Here is a 25,290-nt window from a genome sequence, read left to right as displayed (position 1 = left end):
AACATTCAGACAGGTTGTTGTTATTACTACTACTTTATATAAAGTTCTGGTGCATTTGGACCCAAATGCACCACGACAACGTGACATTAACAGCATGCACCAGAGCTGAGAATTGTGGAGCAAAAGCTCGAAACATTTTCCAACGCTGCTCTAACCAATCTGCTCCAGTCTTAACTTGCAACATTCCTATTTCAGTCTTGTGCCGCAGACTGTCCATCTCGCAGAGCCATTCCATGGTTTTAGGCTGGGAACTCGAGCCCCAAAGGGATCACCACCACCAGTTGTGTGCATGGCACTTTATGGACATGTAGAAAGACAACTGTCCAAAGTTTACAGGCTGCCTAGGTTGGAATGAGTGTAAGGCTCACTTCCCAGCGGGACAGGTACCTGGTGCATCAATCTCTGTACTACACCCCCTTCCATATGCAGAGCCATGTCACAAGGAGTTTCACTCCCTGTCTCAAGCGACGAGACAGCGTAAAGCAGCTCTCCGCAATGAACACTGGAAGACAGGGATAAATTGCCCTTCCTGGGCCCAGCTTACCAAAGGTGATGTAGCCAATGTTGTCACCTACTGCTGCGTCTGTGTCTTTCAGTTCAAGGGGGGGCTCCCTGTGGCTGAAGAGCACCTGTGGAGCTGTGTGACTGGCACGGCGCCCTTCCTTAAATTCCTGTGCAGACAAGACAAAATTAACATGAATTCACTCAAGTGTAAGACTGAGGGTATTCACACTGCAACCCCAGCCTCCTGCACTGGGAGTGCCAAATGATCCAGTTTTAAGTATGAACACTGGCTTCTGAAGCCCCCTGACCCCCCATCCACACAACACGCCTATAGCTCCCACCTTTCCATACCAGATTTTAGAACCCAAAATCTTTGACATTCAAAGTGCTGACTTTAATGCATCAAACTTCCCTTGGAAAATGTGAACAAGGATTTTTTCTTACAAGGGATAAGAAATATTTAGTTCAGTGAAATCTGAGTCCTGTTACACCAAAGATTTCCTAACCCCATGTGGGCTTTGTTTATTAAATTAAAACCCTGCCAAATTAACCAACAACACCACAAGCTCAGATCAGGAATATGAAAGCTTAGGAGTAGAATGGATCCTACTTCACACAAAACAAATGGCCTAAAATCATACCCTGGGAGGAGAGGCTAAAGAGCAGTAGCTAACAGGGGTCATTTGTGCTTTTCTAGGTGAGCTACTTCCGACAGCGTCAATTTCATTGCAAAACTGTTTCCTTCTTTAGGACACGAGAGAATTTAAGAATGTCAGCTGCCAGCGATGGCCCGTTTCATGCAGAATATAAGTAGTATGTGAAAGAACAGGTACTAACTGAAACTGTAAGCCTTAAACCAATGCTAACTAGGTGAAACCAAGCCAAATGCTACTAGTGATAAATTGATGTTACAAAAATGCGAAATCCCCTAAGGTTATAACAGATGGGAGTCTGCTGGCAGGATGTTTCCGCATATGGGCCCCAGGGCTCTAGTAACTCTCTCTCTCACCCTCCTGTAAAATAGCCCAGATGTGTCAGCTTTCAGGGCACATTTGTTTCACGTGCCCTTTGACATGAGGTGGGGGTACTGGCTGGTGTATGAAGAGCAGCTACCTGGCAGAAGAGCTGACTGAAACATGTATTAGTTTGGTAATAGATCCTAGTGATGCGCTCACAGCTTGTATATGGGCCCTTTTCACTATCCTAACTTGAAATAAAATAAGGGAAGAAGTGATCTGTCCCACACTTCTAATATCATGTGTGAAAGACCTGCAAACATCCTTTTCAGGCTGAGAGGGCCCCTCCTTCTGGCCTCTCCCGGACCCCAGGCCAGGTAGTGCTGTCTTCCTTAATTAACCCCATATACACTTGCAACTTCACCCCTTCACATGAGGAACAGTGCACATCGCTAATGATCATTATCAGCTGTCCTTCCTTAGCTGTGCATGGTCTCCAGTGTCTGAACTCTTCACCCTCCACACCCTTAGCATGTTCCTTGCTCTAGAAACAGATGGAGAATTACACACATCCCTGATCTGGAAGAGTTCAGGTAGCTTACTAATTAATCTACTGGGGCAGGTAGGTTACTAATTAATCCACTGGGGCAGTTTATTGGGATCTCCCTGTATTAAACTTGACAGCTTTGACTTCCAACTGCTAAGGCCGATGGATAAAAGAGTTCAAAGAGCTTCGCCCTGGCTGAGCTGGTCAATGGTGGTACTCTCTCCATGAAAGGAAAGCGCGGTGGTAGCTAAAGTTAGACACAGCCACATTACATAACTGAGCAGAGGGAGGGCGAGAACTAGAGGAACGAGTTAGCATGACTCACAGTGGAAATTCTTGCAGCTTGAACAGCAAGTTTTTAGAAGCTTCAGAGGGTAGAGAGTCTGGAACGGCATCCCCTGGAAGACTCACCACAGCCCCAAACCTGTTTTATTAACTCAGTGGTTTCCACTCACTGCATAAAGCTGAAATTCAGGGAACTCAGAAGCAGTGTAGCACTGTGCACTTAAAGTTGGAGACTTTGACAAATGCTGGGGATTTCATGTTTAAAGCAGATCGTCTGCTCTTAACTCATGCCCCAGCAGAGAGGCAGACATACAGTGCGAGCTAAGAAGCCAGCATCTGCCTTTCTCTGCAGCATGCTCGCTGATGTAGGCTGGAATCAGAATTTTACACTATTAAGCCACCACAAGGTTAATACCTGTTAGCCGGGTTTCACTTCTGCCAGCAGCCTAGGCTGGAACATAGCTGTTCTCTTATAATCAGTCTGGCACTCTTTTTGCAATATGGACAGGGCTCCTAGCTGTGCCAGTATGACTAGGCTGGCTGGTCCTCCTCCCTTCCAGCTTTCTCTCTCCATGTGCAACAGACCATGCCAGAGTGCACTGCTCCGCATGTCCTATGCCACTACACACAGGTCCTCCAAGCAGCCTACCCCCTGCTGAGGCATTATGGAACAGCTGCCCAGATTTTTCCCAGAATGCACTGACAGGCAGCACAATAGGCATGGATGGATAAACATATCTGGCAAATGGCTGTGGTGGGAAAAATGCTGGTGCATGGACCGGTGTTTGTTTTTAAGTGGTTTAGATAAGGGTTCTGAAAGTGCAGGCGGAACGTCAGACGGATGAAATCTCAGCCTGCCAAACATAAAGCAGTTCCATAACACGCAAACTGTTTATTAGAAAAGAAGAACTCTCGTTTGGCTAAGTGACAACTACGATGGGAATAACAGTCTACAAATAATTTATGTTTTAAGACTGATATGAAAAAGCACTTACCCCAGGCTCTAGGCATAGTTATAATTTTTCAAACACACCACAAGCAATACCCAAAAAACCCCCAATCCCCTAAGACAGCGTATTAGTGCAGACTATGGCAGTTTTTAAGGTGGAACACATTTAAATATACAGGGCTGGAAGGGACCTTGAGAGGCCAAAGTGCAGCCCACTGCACTGATGCAGGACTAAGTAAACCTAGACCACCCCTAGCAGGGTTTGGTCCAACCTGTTCTTAAAAACCTCCAGTGAGGGAGTTTCCACAACTTCCCATTGAAGCCTATTCCGCAACTTAACTACCCTTATAGTTAGAAAGTCTTTCCTAATATCTAACCTAGATCTCCCTTGCTGCAGATTTAGCCCATTACTGCTTGTCCAACCTTCAGTGGACATAGAGAACAACTGATCACTGTCCTCTTTATAACAGCCCTTAACATACTTGAGGACTTATCAGGTCCTCCCCTCAATCTTTTTCCAAGACTAAACATGCCCAGTTTTTTTTAACCTCTTGTTATAGGTCAAGTATCAGAGGAGTAGCGGTGTTAGTCTGGATCTGTAAAAGCAGCAAAGAGTCCTATGGCACCTTATAGACTAACAGATGTATTGCAGCATGAGCTTTTCGTGGGTGAATGCCCACTTCTTCGGATGCATTTCGTATAACCCACGAAAGCTCATGCTCCAAAACATCTGTTAGTCTATAAGGTGCCACAGAACTCTTTGCTGCTGTTATAGGTCAGATTTTCTAACCCTTCAGTCATTTTTGTTGCTCTCCTTGGGACTTTCTCCAATTAATCCGTAACTGTCCTAAAGTACAACGACCAGAACTGGGCACCGTGTTCCTGTTGAGGCCTCCCAGCACTGAGCAGAACGGGACAATGACCCCCCATGTCTTACATACGGCACTCCTAGTAATACTTCCCAGAATGAGATTAACCTCTCTTTGGAAATGCATCACATAGCTGACTCATATTCAATTTGCAATCCACTATAATCCCCACATCCTTTTCAGCAGTACTACAGCCTAGCCAGTTATTCTCCATTTTGTAGTTCTGCATTTGAGTTTCCTTCCTAAGTGAAGTACTCTGCATGTGTCTTTATTGAATTCCATCTTGTTGACTTCTGACCAATTCTCCAATTTGTCAAGATCCTTTTTAATTCTAATCCTGTCCTCCAAAGTGCTTGCAACCCCTCCCAGCTTGGTGTCATCTGCAATTTTATAAACGTACCCTCTACTCCATTACTCAAGTCACCAATGAAAATACTGACAACTACCAGACCCAGGACTAGCCTCTGCAGGACCTCACTAGATGCGCCCTCCCAGTCTGACAACAAACCATTGATAACTATGCTTCGAGGGCAGTCTTACAATCAGTTTGTATCCATTTTATAGTAATTTTATCTAGACCACATTCTCTAGTTTCTTTATGAGAATGTCATGTGGGTCTTCTCCTGCTGATAATTGCTCATCTTAATTAATTAGTCTCTTAGAGTTAATATGGCTACTTCCACCTTTTCATTTCTGTATGTATATATATCTCCTTACTATATGTTCCATTCTGTCCATCTGAAGAAGTGGGCTGTAGTCCACAAAAGCTTATGCTCAAATAAATGTGTTAGTCTCTAAGGTGCCACAAGTCCTCCTGTTCTTTTTGCGGATATAGACTAACACTGCTGCAACTCTGAAACCTAAAATCAAGATAAATCATGGCTACTGCTTTCCCCCATTCACTAGGCCAGAGACCCTGTTAAAGAAGGAAATGAGCTTGGTTTGGCATGATTTGTTCTTGACAAATCCACGCTGGCTAGTCCTTAGAACCCTATTAAACTCTAGCTGCTTACAAATGTATTAATAAATTGTTCCAGTATCTTTCCAGATATCGACGTTCAGCTGACTGATCTAGAATTCCCCAGATCTTCTGTTCCCCTTTTTACAAGTAGGAATTTTGTTTGCCCTTCTCCAGTCCTCTAGCCTCACCAGTCCTCCAGGAGTTCTCAAAGATAATTGCTAATGGTTCTGAGATTGCTGCAGTTAGTTCCCGAAGTACCGTCGAATGAATTTCATCAGGCCCTGCCAACCTGAATACATTTGACTTGTCTAAATATTCTTTAACCCATTCTTTTCCCATGTTGGCTTGTATTTCTTCCCCCTTGCTGTTAATATCAACTGTGTTGGCTATAGCATTCCCTTGAGCAATGTTTTTATTGAGAGAAGCTAAATGCTTTAAAAGGATTCATTCTTGACACAAAGAAGAAAACAGCCAGATTCCTGAATGTAGCATAACACTGATCCACTGAGGCAGGACCACCCCTAGACAAAACGGCGCCCAGGCAAGGAGTATTTTCAGCACACTCCTCCCCCACATTTATTAAAATTTTCAATACCTTATTTTTATTGCTTTTGTAGCCCATGTCACGACTTTGATGCACGACTTGCATGCATGATTTATTCTTGTCGTATAAGACAATACATTTGCATGCTAGGTTCTGTAAATCTGTATTTATTCAAGCCATATATAAGCAAAGAAAAAATTCATTTCCTCTAAGCTTTCAGAATTACACAATAAAACAAAGGTTTGCTCTGATGTCCTCTGTCAAAATTCAGCCTTCCCCCAAAGTGCTGACTTCTAGCCGGCTACTGCTGAAACTCACACCGTGGGTGGCTGCATTTCAGTGGAACTGTGTGTATGCTGAAGTATTTTGTGATGAAAGGAGTTTCGTAAATATGTAATATGATCAACTACGTTAAGCCAGCAAGGAATTCAATAATTAAAGACACCAACACGACAGACCAGATTAGAAGAGATACTGTCTAAGCTCATTAACATGATACGGCCATCCAGTGGAGTTCTGTCCCACAGAGCATAGGCTGCTGTGCAGCAGTGACATGCCTTAAGCCCCCAGCGATCTCACTTCTGTTCAGTATCTACTTGTTCTGTGATTCTACTTACAGAAGAGGTGTGTATATTTCTGGATGTTGCCATTTATAAACACCTATAAACAACTCGATGTCCTTCAGGTTCCATACCTGCATGAACACCTTTCCAATCACCACGTCGTCGTCGTCCTTAAATACTGTGCTGAACACAACCGTGACGCGGTCCTTCTTTGATTCAACGTACCTGGAGGAAAACCAAGCCACTGTGAGGACAGGCTTAAAACTTCACATCTGGAACACACACAGCTTGCAAAACAGTTTGCTGCTGCCACATATAACCCAGATGAATGAGGCACAGCCACCAGGTGATCTGTGTCAGCGTATTCTTGTGATAAGTCACAAGATGGGCTCCATGGAGAGAACTGTAGTAACTACAAGAAATACTGGCCATATGCAGGGCCAGCTGCTGGAACATATCAAATCCCCCCTTGGCCCTGGAAACTTGAACATTCCACAGGGAACAAGGCATAACATTTGAGTGTCAAACTCCATTGTCCCGCACAGTAAAAAAGTGATGTCACTAATAGGTCATTTGGTATTAAATCTGTCAGTCAGATGGACATGTGTTGTCTTAGCTACACACCACTGACAGGCTGAAGGATAAGCAAGCCACCGCATAAAACACTGGGGACTTCACAGCTTACCACAGTATTTCCTACACGTTTGAACACAAAGCCCTGGAGCAGATTTAAACACTGCCAGGCAGAACTTTCCTGTGCTGATAAATGCTTTGGGATCGGCAGGACAGAGGATGCACTCTGCATGCTTACATCGTCTCATCGTCCCTGTAATGGATGACAGCTCTCTTCTCCCCATCCTTCCCCTCTTCCTGGCATTTGAAATACTTCTCGAAGACAGAGGCAAAGCAGTTCCGCTTCAGCATGCCAGCTTGGTGCACAATGGAATCCTTGGCTGCAGGAAGGTTCTCCAGGTCATATAGCAAAGAGACGTTGTAACCTGGAAAGGGAGGTTAACCCATCTTTAACCATTTATAATCCTACTTAAATAAGAGAAGTTAGACACTTTCAGAATCAAAATCCTACTGTGCAAACCCCTCCACATTAGCTTGTAGGTTGTTTCCTTCTTCTCACCCCTTCCGAAGCACTAAAGGGCATGGGACCCCACTAATGTCAGTGTGTGACACCTCCTAACCCAGAGGAGGGAGCGGTCACCGAACTGAACTCAGAGGGGGCCATGGTAAGATTAAGCTTTCTTTCCCCATCTCAAAGGCAGAAGCTCAGTAGTTCCTGCTCCTAAATTTTGTAATGAGTCAGTAGGAAGAGAGGTTGTTACAAGTAACCATGGTTTTCTGAATCTCATTAAATGTGTGTCAGTCTTATCACACAGAACAAAAATCCCTATTGTGAGGAATGGAGGCTCTCTCGGGGGTGGAAACACACTCTGCCCTGCTGTACCCAACCCACCTTGATTTTTTGGGGGGTTGTTTTAAATGCCTTGCACTAAGAGCCCAACTGTGTCAAAGCGCAGTGCTCCTCGGAACCTCATTTATAAAGCAGCAAGGGTCACCGTTGCTGTCTGCACACATTTTAAAAAAAATTTCATTATATTCAGGCTTACCTGCTTCTGGGTTTACCAAGAAGTTTCCATACACTCTCTTCAATAACTAGGAAACAGACAAAACATCGGCAGTGTAAGTCTTCTCCTCCCAGCACATTCTGCTCTTTTCCCTAACACTTTCTCCCTTTTTTCAAAGGCCCTGCATCAGCTATCTGGACCCTGGTTTAGGCCATGTCTGGTCTTCAGCCAAAACCCCAAATAATGGGCTTCTGCATGCAGAGCCTGAACAAGCCTGTGGCTGGCCTCACTGAAAATTAGTCTCAGGCTTCCATGTTTTACAGAACTAGCTTCCACCTATACTTGGAACAGGCCTCCCATGTAGACTATGGTTCCTCAGCTATGGACTCTGGTGCGGAACTGCTGTCCAGAATCAAAACTTTCATTTTAAAAAAAGGTCTAGCCTTTACAGTGGCAGAGATAATCTTGAAAACCTGAATCAAGCCCAAATCAATTCAGCAACACCTGCCTGCTTCAGACAATAGCTCGAAGAGATGTGAACTGCCTTATTCATCTCAAGGAGAGCTCTGGGAATGCCGTGATTCCAAGGTGTAAAATTCACCATTTTGTTTTTGTTTTCTGTCTCCTCGGCCTGCACCCACACCTTGCTCTGCAGTTCCTCAGAGGGGTAGCCGATTACAATGCATGATCTCTCCACGGTTCCATAGGTCAGGCAGCAGGGGCTGGGCAACCAGAGAGGAAGGGGCAAACCAGAAGCACAGAAGCTAAAGAATAGTGCAGCAGCGAGGGAGATTACCCACTGAAGCCAGCTATAAGCCAATCCTTCCTCGCCCCCATTCCCTGGCACATATGGGGCTGGGGGAGGGAGGTTCTGTGCCAAGCTGCTTGGATAACATCCCAGGAGCTGAGCCATCTAGACCGCAGAGCGAAAGAAGGTATCTTCAAAAGTAATGGGTGCTGAATTTCACATCAGTGACTATTTTCAACTAAGAGCTGTAGGGAGCTGGGAATGAGAAGCATTTCATAGCAACAGAATAAATGAACACTGCAGCTAAATTTAGGGGTGCTTGCTGCAGAAATTGGTCCCATTATGCCACCTAGTGCACAGGGCCCTGATTTTGCATGACTGAAGACAACATTTAGCTGACTATCTGCTAACGGACTTTGCATCAAGGATTAAGTGATTGTTGCACGCCAACACCCACATTCAGTGATCAGCTGAGGACAATGCAGATATTTAAGCTGCGATGGGAACAGCCAGTCTGCACTCCTCATGCCATCCAGGGTGCTGGCGAGACCACCAACTGCAGCAGAGGACACTAAATCTAGTCTTCTGCAAAAGACAAACTAATTATTTAAATGATTTTTATTTTAAAATGGAATTATCCTTTCCAAGTACAAGCGCGTGATGGATTTAGTTAGTGATTTGGAAACCAACACGTATATTTGTATTTTAAAAAATATCGTAATTCTCCCTCTCATGAAGAAATACATTGAGAATCTATATTGGGGGAGCCAGAAATGAGGCCCTAACCTTCCAAATGGAAGTGCAACCCACAGGGACTACAGATCCCACATAGCTGCGTGGGTGAAGATGGAACATGACGCTCCAGCTGCATCTACGCAGAACTTCATATTAAAATCTCTCACCAGCGCTGTAATGCAATTGTCAGAATGGTTGTTTGGCATATTTACTACGGACAGGGTAGCCCTGGCTCAGAGCGGCTCTAAGCCACATGGAGTAAAAACGCTGGCAGTTGGTCTACACTAGCGCTGCCAGCGTTGTGATCACTAGTGGATTGCACTGATGGGAGATTTTAATAAAAAGTTAAATGCAGACAAGGCTTCTGGGAACCTGTAGTTTCCACAGGCTGCACCTTCTGTATTGAAGGGAAGGGCAGCATCAACCTGCTCCTTTACACACTGGTTAAGTGTGGTCCTCTGGCTGTCAGTAAGTTCCCACTGCACCCCATGGCTAAACAAACGGAGTATTCCTGAACAATGTCGCTAGAAGGCAGTAACAAGATCATCAAACCACTCGTACTTATTCAAGCACAGTCTGACCATTCAAACTCTCGGAATTCTCTAGGTTTGAGACACTTTCCAGCCATGCATAAGTAACTCCAAGAATTATGAGCAATTTCCCCCTATTTTCACAGGAAAAACCAACAGAAGACACCCAAAGGTAAAGTGCTGCACGTCTCTCTGCTGAGACGTGCGGCATGAACCCCATTAGGTAACAGGAGGAGATTTGAAAACTAATTCAGGAACTGAGTCATACTTCCTGCTTCAAGATCCAACCACAACACACACATGTTCATAAAGGCCTCTTTTTTCTACCATAAATGGCTCTCTGCAGCATTAGCACAGTTGAACAGGAACTAAACCTGCTACAAAAGCGGAACGAGGCAGCCTTTCATTTGCTTCAAAGTGTGGTTAGACTGAGAAAATCAACACTGTGGGATTCCATATTTATTCACACTCTGACTTCCTTAGCAAGTGAGTTCAGTTTACAAGAGGCTATTTCTAACTGTTGGTGCCCTACACGCCATAGGGGAATCTGAAAAATCAGCTGTGCTCTTCTACCTCTCATGCTTTCATCAGTAACAAAGGCTCTAACTGGAACTTATCATATATCGATAGAAACAGAATTCAGCCTGTTCTTCCAGAATTGTGCACACTCTGTGTTGGCGATGGGAGTAACACGGTGTCTATTATGTGGTGCAACTTTACAGACACTTTTCTAACCTGCAGGGCCTTGGTAGGACCTTGATCCATCGTAGTCAGTGAGGCCCCTCATGGCAGTCAAGTACATACAACAGAAAGTGTGCGCAGGATCAAGGCCTACAATCCCAGGAAGAAAGGGAAAACCGGAAATGTGGCCACTCACCTCATCAGCACCATGTTCCTGTAGCTCTTTGTAGAATTTCAGAGAAATACTGATCATCACTTTTGTCTTGTCTCCATTGGGGTTGGAAATATGATAAAGGACTCCATCGAAATCTTGGAAGGAAGCAGAGGAGAGGGAGGTTAGGAACTCATGTAATTCCTTAGTTCCAAAGCATTGCATAATACGAATGTTTTTCAAAATAGGAACTGTATGGTATAAAGATCTCCCATATTACAGGGCCCTCGAACACAGTAGTCTGTAATTAAGGAAAGTTATGAGGACTACTGGAGATTAGTAACAAAGACACCAATGATCCCTGACAACTTTGTATCCCAAGGTAAAGTTTAGCTCAGTCTTGTTTCAACTGTCACTGACAAATCTGCCACATCCTGAATCCATACAAGCATATTGAGCCGAAGAGATCTCAGATGGTTAACTTCTGTCTCTCCACTTGGCGTGAGGGTTGCCACTGGCACCCACAGGTCTGACACACACTGCACTATGTGGCTTACAAATATCTGAAAGTGGGGAATTCGAAAGCCTGACGAGCAGCTGGAAGCGCTTAAGAAGAGAGCAGTCAGTGCAGCAGTAGAGTCCCTGGGCAGTTTTTTCCAAGGCTCCCGCTTTGGTTCAGAAGGCAGAATGGGCTGTAAGGCCTTTGTTTTGTTTAATTTAAAAGCTCTGCTTAAATTGGGTTTCTCCACAGAGCAGTACAACTCTAACTGGTAATTGGAACCTAAAATTTGAACTGCATGATGAATACTCACTTATAGTTTTCAAATTAAATCCCATCTCATTGGAGACTAAGCTACAGGGAACAGGCTTTCAGTTTATCTTGGCCATTTGAGGGCTTATCATCCTAAATCAGACTCCTATCTGCTACATCCAGATGGGTGTTACATACCTCATTACACATGCCATTATGGGCATGAAACATCCTGGCACATAGGGTAAACAAGTTACAAGCATTTAGTTCATTCACTTTAGAAGTGTTGTGACCATTTAATTCATTGTCACTGGGCAAGTGCATCAGGTGAGGAGGACGGATGGAGAAAAGAGCCTAACCAATTCCAAGCCCAGTTCTTTAAATGATTCAGCCAACAGGAAAGCCTACCAAATATATTGTGTGGCATATGCACATAAAAGCGCAGGTTTGTCAATGAAACAACCCTCTCCATGTGGTGTTAGGTGAATTTGAGTACACCAGACATTGCGATAGTCAGGCCACACAAGATTGAATTTTTTAAAAGAGATGAAAATGTTGTGAAACGTACCTGCAAATGTTACTTCTACTGCCTCTGGTTTGTTCCTAAAGAACAGAAAACATCCGATGTCAAAAATCAAATCACAGCCCCCTTAAAATTGTACAGAAACATGGGTTTACTCGTTTTAAAAAGTCACAGGTCCACGTTTCTGATTAGGAGAAGTGGCTTTTTCTGAAAGCCCCAACTGTATAACTCCTTAATACTATTCAATTAGGGGCTTGTCTACATCAGAAAGTTGCAGCGCTGGTGAGGGGGTTACAGCGCTGCAACTTAGGAGGTGTACACATCTGCAGGGCACCACCAGCGCTGCAACTCCCTGTTTGCAGCGCTGGCCGTACTCCCGTTTTGTCTCGGGTGTAGAGGATCCAGCGCTGGTGATCCAGCGCTGGTAATCCAATGTAGACAGTTACCAGCGCTTTTCTTGACCTCCGTGGAAGGAGGAAGCCTCTGGTAATCAAGCTGGTTTCCTTTCCCGGTTTGCTCTCTCGGTCCCGGAGCCACCCAGCAAACCGCAGCGAAGGAGACCTGCTTGCTCGGGGTTCCGGGACCGAGAGAGCAAACCGCGGCGAAGCTGGTTTCCTTTCCCGGTTTGCTCTCTCGGTCCCGGAGCCAGCCAGCAAACCGCAGGGAAGGAGACCTGCTTGCTCGGGGTTCCGGGACCGAGAGAGCAAACCGGGAACGCCGCGGTTTGCTCTCTCGGTCCCGGAACCCCGAGCAAGCAGGTCTCCTTCCCTGCGGTTTGCTGGCTGGCTCCGGGACCGAGAGAGCAAACCGCGGCGTTCCCGGTTTGCTCTCTCGGTCCCGGAACCCCGAGCAAGCAGGTCTCCTTCCCCGCGGTTTGCTGGCTGGCTCCGGGACCGAGAGAGCAAACCGGGAAAGGAAACCAGCTTCGCCGCGGTTTGCTCTCTCGGTCCCGGAACCCCGAGCAAGCAGGTCTCCTTCCCTGCGGTTTGCTGGGTGGCTCCGGGACCGAGAGAGCAAACCGCGGCGTTCCCGGTTTGCTCTCTCGGTCCCGGAACCCCGAGCAAGCAGGTCTCCTTCCCTGCGGTTTGCTGGCTGGCTCCGGGACCGAGAGAGCAAACCGCGGCGTTCCCGGTTTGCTCTCTCGGTCCCGGAACCCCGAGCAAGCAGGTCTCCTTCCCTGCGGTTTGCTGGCTGGCTCCGGGACCGAGAGAGCAAACCGGGAAAGGAAACCAGCTTCGCCGCGGTTTGCTCTCTCGGTCCCGGAACCCCGAGCAAGCAGGTCTCCTTCCCTGCGGTTTGCTGGGTGGCTCCGGGACCGAGAGAGCAAACCGCGGCGTTCCCGGTTTGCTCTCTCGGTCCCGGAACCCCGAGCAAGCAGGTCTCCTTCCCTGCGGTTTGCTGGCTGGCTCCGGGACCGAGAGAGCAAACCGCGGTGTTCCCGGTTTGCTCTCTCGGTCCCGGAACCCCGAGCAAGCAGGTCTCCTTCCCTGCGGTTTGCTGGCTGGCTCCGGGACCGAGAGAGCAAACCGGGAAAGGAAACCAGCTTCGCCGCGGTTTGCTCTCTCGGTCCCGGAACCCCGAGCAAGCAGGTCTCCTTCCCTGCGGTTTGCTGGGTGGCTCCGGGACCGAGAGAGCAAACCGCGGCGTTCCCGGTTTGCTCTCTCGGTCCCGGAACCCCGAGCAAGCAGGTCTCCTTCCCTGCGGTTTGCTGGCTGGCTCCGGGACCGAGAGAGCAAACCGCGGCGTTCCCGGTTTGCTCTCTCGGTCCCGGAACCCCGAGCAAGCAGGTCTCCTTCCCTGCGGTTTGCTGGCTGGCTCCGGGACCGAGAGAGCAAACCGCGGCGAAGCTGGTTTCCTTTCCCGGTTTGCTCTCTCGTCCCGGAACCCCCCTTGAAGCCGCCCAACAGCGCTGCAGTGTGGCCACATCTAACACCACTTGCAGCGCTGGTTGCTGTAAGTGTGGCCACTCTGCAGCGCTGGCCCTATACAGCTGTACTAATACAGCTGTAACAACCAGCGCTGCAAAATTTTAGATGTAGACATGGCCTAGGAAAGATGTTACTGACAAGAGTTCTGTACTTCGCCATCTCCCCATCACTCTCATGGTGAGCAATGATTTTACCTCAACCGCTATACCCAGCTTTTGAAAACAATCTTGCCATTTTAGTATGATATTATTCATAGTCTATTAATAGATACCAGAATTCTGCATCGGAGTCTGAGATCCTAAGCAATTCACAATGCATGTGTAGCCTTAACGTTACTAAGAAATGCATTTTAAAAACAAAAAAAAAATTATTTTTAGCCTCCCAAGATGACAGTTCCAGAGTCGGTGGTCCCCCAGCAAGCATGGACATCATCATAACCATGTAAAGATGGCATGGAACTGCAGCCCTTACAGTACTTTAGGTGTTGGCAATGCCACAGAAAGACCCTTCCTCTGAGCTTGGATCCTGGTAGGTGAACAGAACAGGAAGCTTTTCAAATGTGTGTTTCATCGCATAAATTTAAACTGTACCCAGGCATTCTGTTTGTAATTTAGGATCCCAAACAAATCTAAACATTTAAAATATTTCACTTTACCTTCAGACGCTCTAAGCTTAAAAGCTTAACAACAAAACCCTAAAAGGTTGCATTTCTCCAGGCGAGGGAGTTAAACTGGCACTAACTACTCTGATGGAACTGAGTGCTTATGAAGGGTGAACTTGCTATGATCCATGAGAAGTGGTTTGCTTGCTGCCTCTGCATCCTGAGGAGTGCTGTTGAAACCATAGCCACTAAGGTGGCATTCTCTGCCGGGAAGAAATACAAAGGTAGCAGTAAGGTATGGGCAGGGAATTCTATAGGGGACAAACAAGGTAAACAATTAGGAGATTAGAGGGACCATGGGGGGTTGGTGATATCTTTTATTGAACTAACATCTGTTGGTGAGAGAGACAAGCTTTCGAGCATACACAGAGTTCTAAACTGCAGAAGTAGGCCCAATAAAAGATACTAACCCCCCTATTTTGTCTCTCTAGTATCCTGGGACTGACAGAGCGACAACAACACTGCACACAATTTGGGGACTGACGTTCATCCATTTTGTGGTATATGTCTGCTTATTTTAAAAAGAGACTCTAGTAGCCACTACTGGACTTGGTGCAAATAAGATTATGAAAAACACTGCTTAAAATATCAGGACCAAAGAAACCTCAAGTGAAGGCGTCTGGCTTTCATCCTCACCCAGTTGTATCAAAGTAATGATGCAAAAGGCCCAATTCGGCAAATAAATCAAGCTGGCATCTACACAAACAGGTCTTTCAGGGTGTCTGTGGTCACAACCAGGTTGCCCCACTCTAGATGTTTGCTCTTTTGTTGAATCTTGCTCGCTGTAGGCAAGAACACACTGGCAGCTGCTAGGCACACCTTGGCATATTGGGGAAATTACATAAAGGCTGGAGAGAGAGCAGTGGTTTGGAATTTGTTTTCATCCCTTGTTTCAGAGCTGAACAATGTTAATGGATTTTTTGCATGATAAAAGCCACTGCTTTGCCCTGCCATCTGCTCTGTTTGCAGACAGCTCCATTTCAATCATTGCTGCGGAGACCCAGGAATGCAGCAAGGTGTGCCAAGCTCAGCACAGACATACAGCAAGACTGATGCAATGAAAGGCATTAAAGCTAGGGCTGAGTGTAATTCATATAATTGCTTTGCTGAGGTCTAAGTGCAAGTGGATTTGGTGGGCTTATCCAGCCCTCACTGGTACTAGCAATGTCATGATGATGAGATGTCACTTCTTACTCTAAGTTAGCAGCTGTGAAAGGCAATAGCCTCCTTCATTACAAAACTGGAGAGTCTCAATCTCTTGCACTGCTGCAGCAGCAAAGATAACACAGCACTTGGAAGAAGTGATGCAAGCTGCCTTGAGGCAGATCTTTTAGTTTAAAAATCACTACTACTTGCTGACCTCTCTCTCTAATCTCTGCTCCCAGCTGGGTCTTTGGAAGTTGCTTCCCACTCCACTTCAGAGGGCACTTCTATATTATAACTTCTGCTCTGGAGTAGGGAGCAGTTCCCAAGTCACATCAAATTAATCTCTGCTCCTAGGTATCAGCCCACAGCAGATAAACAAAAATTCCACTGGTGCATATCTCCTCCCCACACAATTTAAGGTGACTGGCAGGGTGGTTCTGCTCAAGGGAGGTCCGTGAACATAACAAAGAGGTCCTAGTGGCCAGGAGCAAAATATTGTGAATAATGTGCATAGCACATTGCGGACTAGCAATATTTCAGCAAAAGTCCCAAGTAAGGAACTTTAAGGTGTTACAGTTACACACCCCAGAGTCAGGAAATACTGAAGTTAAGGGTGCACATGCAACCTCAACTCTGCCCTCTCATGCATAGGTAATACAACAGTTTTTAATTACATGATCACACACCATTTGCCAAGCTCAGAGAAATAGTATTTTCTAGAACCTTACCTATAAGTGTAACATCTTCTGCGCCTGTATACTACTCCTGTGCATGCTGGACCAGAGTCCAGGAAAGTATGCTATACACAATACGTGTAGTGAACAAGGCAGCCTTTGCTTAAAAAGGGAGTAGCCATTTACTTTGCACCTTGCCCTAAATGGCCGTAGAAAAAGGAATACTCACAGGCATTTCTCAATGAGTTTCCCTGCCAGATTTCAACGTAGAGATCAAGTCTAAAAAAATTTCAGCCCCACAGCTAAACGTTTCAGAAGTGTACAAGCAACTGGAAACGGGGGATTAAAATGGAAGTGCTCACACAACACTATCGGGTTAAAATGGGCTCCAAATACAACAGGTGAAGTTGCTGGGATCATGAGTCCTGGCCATACAGATGATGAGCAGCATCCAGCATTTCTCCTGCAGATTGCTGGCAAAATCCATTATAAAAGCTCCTTTCAGATTCTTACATTTAAATACATCACATTGCTTAAGTAAGAGATTCCTTTAAATTCACAACTACAGGAGCTAGCAGTATGTACCTACAGCATCACTGCATATCCAGGTGGCCTGCACTGTGGAACCTTCTTCTTCTTATCCATTACTGGAGGTTTGCAACCATGGTAGGCCAGCCCCTACAGCCCTCTGCTCATGTCTTTGTAGATAAATAGTCCTTTTGATCCATGGAGAATACCACATCATCCACCCAAGACCTTCTCTCTCTGCATCCAGCTCTTCCACCATCAGCTTTCCCTTCCTGTGCCTGTAAACATGTATTGCCCTCTGAAGCTCTTAACATTGTGGAACCATGTTCCTCAAAATCAAGTTTACTCAATTTGGCACTGAACTGGAGTTCACTTATCCCCAGTGAACACAGCTCTCTGGTGTCAGCCTGTCTAGTTTTTCCACAACCGCAAGGTTTCAAACAGTACGTCATCTTCTGCTACAGTGAATAACGAGCTCCTCTTTATCCCTGTGTTGCTATCTCAAGTTCACCTGAGCTGGGAAAATACAACACTCTTTTCTTTTTGCTACCTTCTGTCCTAAAAGAGAGAGAAGAAAGGCTCCCACACCAAAAATAATTCAATCAGCTCCCTTTTTTTGTTACTAACTCTAAATACAAGACAGACCTGATTGACAAATCCATCTGAACTCTGAACCTAAAATGGCAGCAGTTCCTACCAAAGGCAGTTGTCCATTTCCCAACACCGTTAATATTAATCAAGTCCAAACCTACACACATGCAATCAAATACTCACTAAATCCTCCATCAAGAACATGTGCTCTGTGCTTAGATGCAAGAATACAAAAAGAGGTCTGGCAGGAACAATTTCTTCCTGCTCAACTTCCTCCCTCAACTGGTTTTTCTAGAAGATTATTACATTGGCTCATCTATTAGCATGTTACATTAACTCCACTTAATGCATGTTGAAGTCCAAATCAGATTTTTCACTCCTTACAGAACTATAGCGTCAAGAAGATCTGCAGCTTCCAACACGCACGTAACAGCAAATCCTCATCTGACAGCACTTCCTCAGCTTTGACTCGGACAAGTGCCAAGTTCTGAAGCTTCACTACTCAGGCTACAAATGTTCGCAGCCACATGTAGCAATAATTAATTTTTAAAAAGAGAGGAAAGATATAATTATAAATCTTGTTCAAACTGTCCTCTTGTCTTCTATATTAATCAAGAGCACGTGCAAATGCAGACTTGGCTAGTAATGGCATTGACAGTCTGACTAGACGATCACAGCTCACAATTGAAATGCCTGGCCCAACCAGCGAAGGCCAGTGAGGGTACTGGCAGCGCTATGCGATGCACAGGTATTCTAATCTCCCACTTTGAAGGATAAAAAGGAACTCCTTCAAAGTGTAAAGCCTTACACTGGGGTTCTCCACCTTTTTCTTTCGGAGGCCCCCCTCAATATGCTATAAAACGCCAAGGCTCAGCGGGCGATGACTCAGGGCTCTGGCCAGGGGCGGAACCCTTGGGCATAGGTGTAGTTTGACTTCTATTTTGGGGCGGGGAGAAAAGGGCCGGCAGGGCTCAAGCCAGCTCTGCACAGCAGGGTCCAGGGAGGGAGCGCCACCCACCTGTCTGGGGCTCTGTGCCAGTGGCTGCTCTCCGAGGGCTCTGCCAGTCCCAGAGCCAGGTCCGCATGTGGGTAACCCCGACCGGCTGCAGCAGCAGTCAAAGGGGGCTGGGAGCTGAGGAACAGCCGCAAACCCTAGTGCCAGCAGCAGATGGGGGAATGCCACAGCTGCCCACTCCATGGCACCACCAGCCAGAGGAGCAGCTACCCCTCTCTGTCTGGCTCCAGTTTCCCGCCTACGATCTGGCCAGAGGGTGAGTGCCCCCACGACTGCCCCACTCTGGGTAAGGCACTGCCATTTGGGGGGAGGAAACAGCTTCATGCCCCCTGAACTCTGCCTATGGGCTCAGGGCTTCAGCGGGAGGAGGTCAGGCAAAGCTTGGGGTTTCAGCTCCCTGCCACTCTGACTTCAGGGAAGGAATGGGGAGCTCGAGCTTTCAGCTCCACAGGGAGGCACCAGGGACAGGGCTTCAGCCTCCTGTAGTTCCTGTGGCAGGGAGGAGGAGGTTGAACCTTCAGTCCAGTGGGGGAACCCCCCACCAGGGTTCAGGGTTTCAGCAGTGGGGCCCCACCGACCCCCTGAAAGGGCTCAAGAACCCTCAGAAGGCTGCAGACCACTGCTTGAGAACTGCTGCCCTACAGGACAGAGCACCACTTTGCAATCACTGGGGTCCATGTACAGAGGGGTAAGACAGCATCTCATGAGGCCTGATACAGCTTACAATGACCTGCGTTACACCTAGGGAAGGATCAAAGCAAGGAGGCATGATCTACTGGTTACAGCCGGAGACCGGGAGTCAAGGGCTCTGAATTCTGTTACTAGCTCTGACACTCCTTGACCTTGGCCACGTCACCTCTCCATCCTAGCATTTCCCCTCATTTATAAGGTGGAGAAATGAACCTGGTGTGAAACTTGTTCATAAAATGCCCTGGGCTCCTTGGCTGAAAGGCACAACAGACGTTCAGTGTATTAAGAGTACTGGGACAAAGCTCAGCCAAAGAAACATATCTGGAGCATTGCTCCATCACATATAGCACCATAACCACACGCACTTCCTTTCTGGTTCGCAGCAGACACACTGCAAGCATTCACCTTGCCGGCCTTGTGCTGTCTGCTGGGGGATCCATGAGAGAACCAATTGATAAGTTAAGTCCAGGCTTAAAAAAATCCACTTTCCCAGTCACCTCTTGCAAGCCTTCCCTGGACAGCCTGGGGATCCAAGCCATCAATTTGATATCTACCTTTGGCTACACATTTAGTTCTCTGGCTAGGACCCCCATTTTTCTTCATTAACCACCAAGGGTGCGCTCGGGGCTGTTCAAGACATGGTGCATGCCTGGAGAAGCTTACATTCTAAACGGACAGGTTACCCAAGTCAGACATCCAGGTTCTGCTGCAATTCCTGCTCAAATGATTTAAGACAATAACACAAAGACGTTTTAACTATTCAACAGAAGCATGTCTGAGACAAACTCCCAACCACGACATCCTGCAGAGTTCCAACAGTTTTAAAATCATTTTAAAGGTGAGAGGGCAAACGCAAATAGTTAACAATAACCACTTTTACTCTCAGGGCTGCTTTCTCACTGTAGGGCACAAATGCCGAAGCATTCTGCTGCAGAAGATGCAACAGTGTCCAGCAACGAAGGAGTTAAAGTGACATGTATGAAGTAATAAGGGCAATAAATTGTGTGGCTACAGCTTTAAAGGCTCTATAAACCCAACATTAAAGACGGCATGGCTGCATTTTTGGCATGGCTGCCAAAGGAGTCATAGATACTATCATTTACATGGGTTTTTCTTTATAAACAATACGCAGGACTTGACATTCTGGGATTCTTGCATACTGGTGGGTGGATGTAATGAACCATCAAGAACCTCATTCAACTTGGCAGCTCTCATGGTTCGAGTGAGAATGAAGAGCTCAGCACTATATGAAACCAGATCAGTAAATTCTTAACAAGAATTTAAATCCTCCAGAGGAAAGGAAAGGAAAGATTTTTTTAAGAGACACATAAGGTCCTATCCTGTAAAGTGCTATTAATCTGTCTTTTAAGGTTCCTATCACACTGGTAATTTCCATGGGAGTAAATGGAACTCACATTTTGCAGGATCACACTTTTACACAGTACATTTCTCAGAGCAGGGAGCTTACTGTCCGGCTATGTACACCAATGATACTATAAACATATCTTAAACTGGAGCTAAGCTGGATTTCAGAAGTAAGTTCTAATATAATTCTATAGAAGTGCAAAGTATCTTTCATCTGAGGCTCTGAAAGTTTTACACAAGGTTGATATCATCCCTGTTCTACATCTGGGAAAACAGAGCTAAGTTAAGTGTCATGACCAAGGTCATATAGCAAATCAGTGGCAAAGCTGGAATTACAACTCATGCTTTCCAATTCCCAGTCCTGTGTTCTAAACATTAGACATAACTGCCTCTATGATAGCGGGTATGTTCAAGTCTGCCCGCTCTCACCACACACTTGCTCAGTTCAGGTTATCTGGACTAAAGGGGGAAAACAATGATTATTTCAGGTCAGATGTCCAGACTTGATTTGCTCCTGTTACTGAATTCCCATGATTTTGCCCTCATCATGACCATCCTGCAATGGTTCCTAAGATATACCCCCCCAAAAAATAGCTAAAATGGCATAAAGCAAATGCCACCTGTGCCACCCCAAGGCTTTAAGCTATCGTTGTGGACAATCATCCATTTTCCAAAAGGATACACACCAGAGTTGTGGTTTGACTTTGAATAATGGAACACATTTTGAGAGCTCAAATTAATAAAGGCATAGACTGAAACCCATGCCATATGACTTATAAGAAACATGACAGCTTCAAAAATACATCCCTGCATGTTTCAGATCCTTGTCTTGGCCCTGTGCTTGCCTGGACAAGAGTGCCTTAATATCAGCTAGGGAAAAAAATGCAGAAGTTACAACTTCTTCTATCACCATGACCAAGGGACAAAGAAGATACAGAAATAAAGTCTATTTGATACATTTTTAAAAACAAAAGCAGTGTTTAGATTATAATAAAGTAAAGGCAGACACCACATCAGCAAACCAAGTCACTGAGATAAGTGGAACCAATCCAGAAACAGTCGGTATTGCATGCAAGTATGGCCAATGCAGATGTGTGCTTCATTGCAGAGTAGAATAGAAATCTGCAGGCTTGCAACTGTTACAGAAAGAGCAACATGGTGATTTTAGTGGTACAAAGCAACAGAATTTCTGAAGGCTGTACTCTGCTACCTCGACTGTAATAGCTTTATTAGACAAGAACAGTGCCATGTCCTCCAAGCTCCCTCCAACAGGAAGAGCTCCTCAGTATGAAGCCTCATGGCAAATGAGAAACTTTGAGAGAGCGCCTCTCACGGACAATATTTTGCACCATCTAGGCTAGGCAATAGCTGCGCTTTAACAGGGTCAGCTGAGGGCTGTGTGTATAATGGGGTCGCCATGTCTTGGCAAGACTCCTTGCATTAGATGTTTGTAAGGAGAAAAGCAATTTGTTTAGAACTACAGTTACTCTACAGTCTACAAAAACTAATCAGGGATTGAGCAACGCTGGGTGGCTATTCAGATTCCTATTTTATCACAAGTGGACGAAGATGAGCATGTTAGTGTGTAAGGGTCTACGCAATGTCTGAAAGCTGGGGGTGCGGGCGGTAGGAAAAAGCATCTCTCACTTTGCACAGGTTACCACAATTCTGCATACACAAGGCAAATCTCTTCAAAGAAATCTTAGAGTAATAGACAAGAAGTGGAAGAGACAGGAGGCTAGGTCCCTTCCCCCAAGCCTGACACGGGGCCTGTCAAGCGTTCCTGCATGATGCACAGTGAGTGTGCAGAAAGTGGGCTGGCAACTCCACCCCACTAACAGGGGAAGCACACTTCAGAGACAACGCCAGCGCTTTCTGTGCGAACACTGGTTTTCCAGGGCCTTGTGCAGACAAGAGTTGGACGGCTTTAACTGTAGCAGTATAATGCAGAACAAGCCCCCCAAGGTGGATGCAGCTATACCAGTAGAAAAGCGCTCAGACCGGTTTAGCAGATTCCCATACAGGCAGGGGACTAGCTACCCCGGAAGCAGCGCTTTTCTGTAACTGCATCGCGCTAGGGGCCGTATCAGCAACAGTCTCAGCACAAATCACCCCCCTTTCTGCTCGCCCACACGAGGGGCCCGGCCTGGAGGCGCCCCTGCTGCCTGGATCTGCCCGTGCTCTAGCCGAGCCAGGCCAGGGGCCGGGCCTCAGACACGGGGATCAGGGGCCGGTGGCCCACGCAATCCCGGGCCCTAGTGCTCAGGTAACCGGGGGCAGGTGGCACTTGGCCTGCGCTGCTGAGACCCACCCGCTCCCCCCGGCTGAAGCGGCAGGTTCCCCCGTGCGGGGCCAGCGCCCGGGCCGCCGTCCTTCCCCGCCCGGCAGGGCTCGGCCCGGGGCGGCGCCTGCCTCGCACCCACCCCCGGGGAGGGCGCGGCCCCAGCGGCTGCGGAAGTGCCGCACCCCGGGCAGGCGGCGTGTCTGCCCCTGGCTCCGCCACAGCCTCCCCCCGGCCGGGGCTGCTCTGGGGCCCCCACCCTCGGAGCCCCCCTCCCCCGGCCCCACCTCAGCCCCTTCCCCACCCCCTGCACACTGCGCCCCCACCCGGCCCCCCGCTTCCGCCTCAGCCCCTCCCCCACCCCCTGCACACTGCGCCCCCCCGCCCCCCGCCCCGACCCCCCGCTTCCGCCTCAGCCCCTCCCCCGCCCCCTGCACACTGCGCCCCCCCCGCCCCCGACCCGACCCCCCGCTTCCGCCTCAGCCCCTCCCCCGCCCCCTGCACACTGCGCCCCCCGGACCCAGGCCCTCCCCTCACCCGGCGCCCCCCGGACCCCCCCTCACCCGACCCGCCCCCCTGCACACTGCGCCCCCCCCGCCCCGCCCCCGACCCGACCCCCCGCTTCCGCCTCAGCTCCTCCCCCGCCCCCTGCACACTGCGCCCCCCCCGCCCCGCCCCCGACCCGACCCCCCGCTTCCCCCACACCCGGCGCCCCCCCCTCACCCGGCGGCCGCGCCCTCGAACTTGAGCGCCAGCGTCTCCTCCACGATGCGGTTGTTGACCTCGAGCAGGATCATGGCGGGGCCGGGGGGCGGGGGGGTCTCAGGGACCGAGGCCCGGGAAGGGAGCCGAGCCCGCTGCGCGCACCGGGGACCCGCCCGAGCCTGCGCCGCCGCTTCCGCTCTGTGCCCCGCCCCCTCGCGTCACTTCCGCTCGGAGGCGGGCAGGTGCGCGCGGCTCCTGGGCCGGCGGTTGCGTCCTGGTCGTGCGCGCGGGATCCCCGCTAGCCTGCAGATTCCGAATTAGTGCACGGGATCGCCTGGTCTGCACGGGATCCCGGCTAGCCTGCAGAATCCGAATTACTGCACGGGATCCCCGCTAGCCTGCAGAATCCGAATTAGTGCACGGGATCGCCTGGTCTGCACGGAATCCCAGCTAGCCTGCAGAATCCGAATTAGTGCACGGGATCCCGGCTAGCCTGCAGAATCCGAATTAGTGCACGGGATCACCTGGTCTGCACGGGATCCCCACTAGCCTACAGAATCCGAATTAGTGCACAGGATCGGCTGGTGTGCACGGGATCCCGGCTAGCCTGCAGAATCCGAATTAGCGCGCGGGATCCCGGCTAGCCTGCAGAATCCGAATTAGCGCACGGGATCGCCTGGTCTGCACGGGATCCCCACTAGCCTACAGAATCCGAATTAGTGCACAGGATCGGCTGGTGTGCACGGGATCCCGGCTAGCCTGCAGAATCCGAATTAGTGCACGGGATCCCGGCTAGCCTGCAGAATCCGAATTAGCGCACGGGATCGCCTGGTCTGCACGGGATCCCCACTAGCCTACAGAATCCGAATTAGTGCACAGGATCGGCTGGTGTGCACGGGATCCCGGCTAGCCTGCAGAATCCGAATTAGCGCGCGGGATCCCGGCTAGCCTGCAGAATCCGAATTAGCGCACGGGATCGCCTGGTCTGCACGGGATCCCCACTAGCCTACAGAATCCGAATTAGCGCACGGGATCGCCTGGTCTGCACGGGATCCCCACTAGCCTACAGAATCCGAATTAGTGCACAGGATCGGCTGGTGTGCACGGGATCCCGGCTAGCCTGCAGAATCCGAATTAGTGCACGGGATCCCGGCTAGCCTGCAGAATCCGAATTAGCGCACGGGATCGCCTGGTCTGCACGGGATCCCCACTAGCCTACAGAATCCGAATTAGCGCACGGGATCGCCTGGTCTGCACGGGATCCCCACTAGCCTACAGAATCCGAATTAGTGCACAGGATCGGCTGGTGTGCACGGGATCCCGGCTAGCCTGCAGAATCCGAATTAGTGCATGGGATCCCGGCTAGCCTGCAGATTCCGAATTAGTGCACGGGATCGCCTGGTCTGCACGGGATCCCGGCTAGCCTGCAGAATCCGAATTAGTGCACGGGATCCCCGCTAGCCTGCAGAATCCGAATTAGTGCACGGGATCGCCTGGTCTGCACGGGATCCCGGCTAGCCTGCAGAATCCGAATTACTGCACGGGATCCCCGCTAGCCTGCAGAATCCGAATTAGTGCACGGGATCGACTGGTCTGCACGGAATCCCGGCTAGCCTGCAGAATCCGAATTACTGCACGGGATCCCGGCTAGCCTGCAGAATCCGAATTAGTGCACGGGATCACCTGGTCTGCACGGGATCCCCACTAGCCTACAGAATCCGAATTAGTGCACAGGATCGGCTGGTGTGCACGGGATCCCGGCTAGCCTGCAGAATCCGAATTAGCGCGCGGGATCCCGGCTAGCCTGCAGAATCCGAATTAGCGCACGGGAT

The 25,290-nt window shown here is 48.5% G+C and overlaps 1 protein-coding gene across 3 annotated transcripts in view; it reads right to left on the bottom strand.

Annotated features, from left to right (window-relative positions):
- The window catches only part of ARPC2 (actin related protein 2/3 complex subunit 2), a 35,361-nt gene extending 11,718 nt beyond the window's left edge, over positions 1-23,643 (bottom strand). For all 3 annotated transcript variants that reach the window (XM_030579655.1, XM_030579656.1, XM_030579654.1), the window contains exons 1-7: positions 23,477-23,643; positions 11,920-11,954; positions 10,646-10,758; positions 7,798-7,843; positions 6,990-7,176; positions 6,310-6,403; positions 545-671 (exon numbers count right to left, since the gene is read on the bottom strand). In XM_030579655.1, coding sequence (XP_030435515.1) covers positions 545-671; positions 6,310-6,403; positions 6,990-7,176; positions 7,798-7,843; positions 10,646-10,758; positions 11,920-11,954; positions 23,477-23,550 — 676 coding nt within the window. In that variant the 5' untranslated portion in view covers positions 23,551-23,643. The remainder of the gene's footprint in view (positions 1-544; positions 672-6,309; positions 6,404-6,989; positions 7,177-7,797; positions 7,844-10,645; positions 10,759-11,919; positions 11,955-23,476) is intronic.
- Between the last annotated feature and the right edge of the window lie 1,647 nt (positions 23,644-25,290).

Source organism: Gopherus evgoodei, chromosome 11 (genome assembly GCF_007399415.2).
Source record: "Gopherus evgoodei ecotype Sinaloan lineage chromosome 11, rGopEvg1_v1.p, whole genome shotgun sequence".
In the NCBI taxonomy this organism is placed as follows: domain Eukaryota; kingdom Metazoa; phylum Chordata; order Testudines; family Testudinidae; genus Gopherus; species Gopherus evgoodei.
Note: the sequence above shows the minus strand (reverse complement) of the source record. Positions and strands in the feature narration are given on the sequence as shown.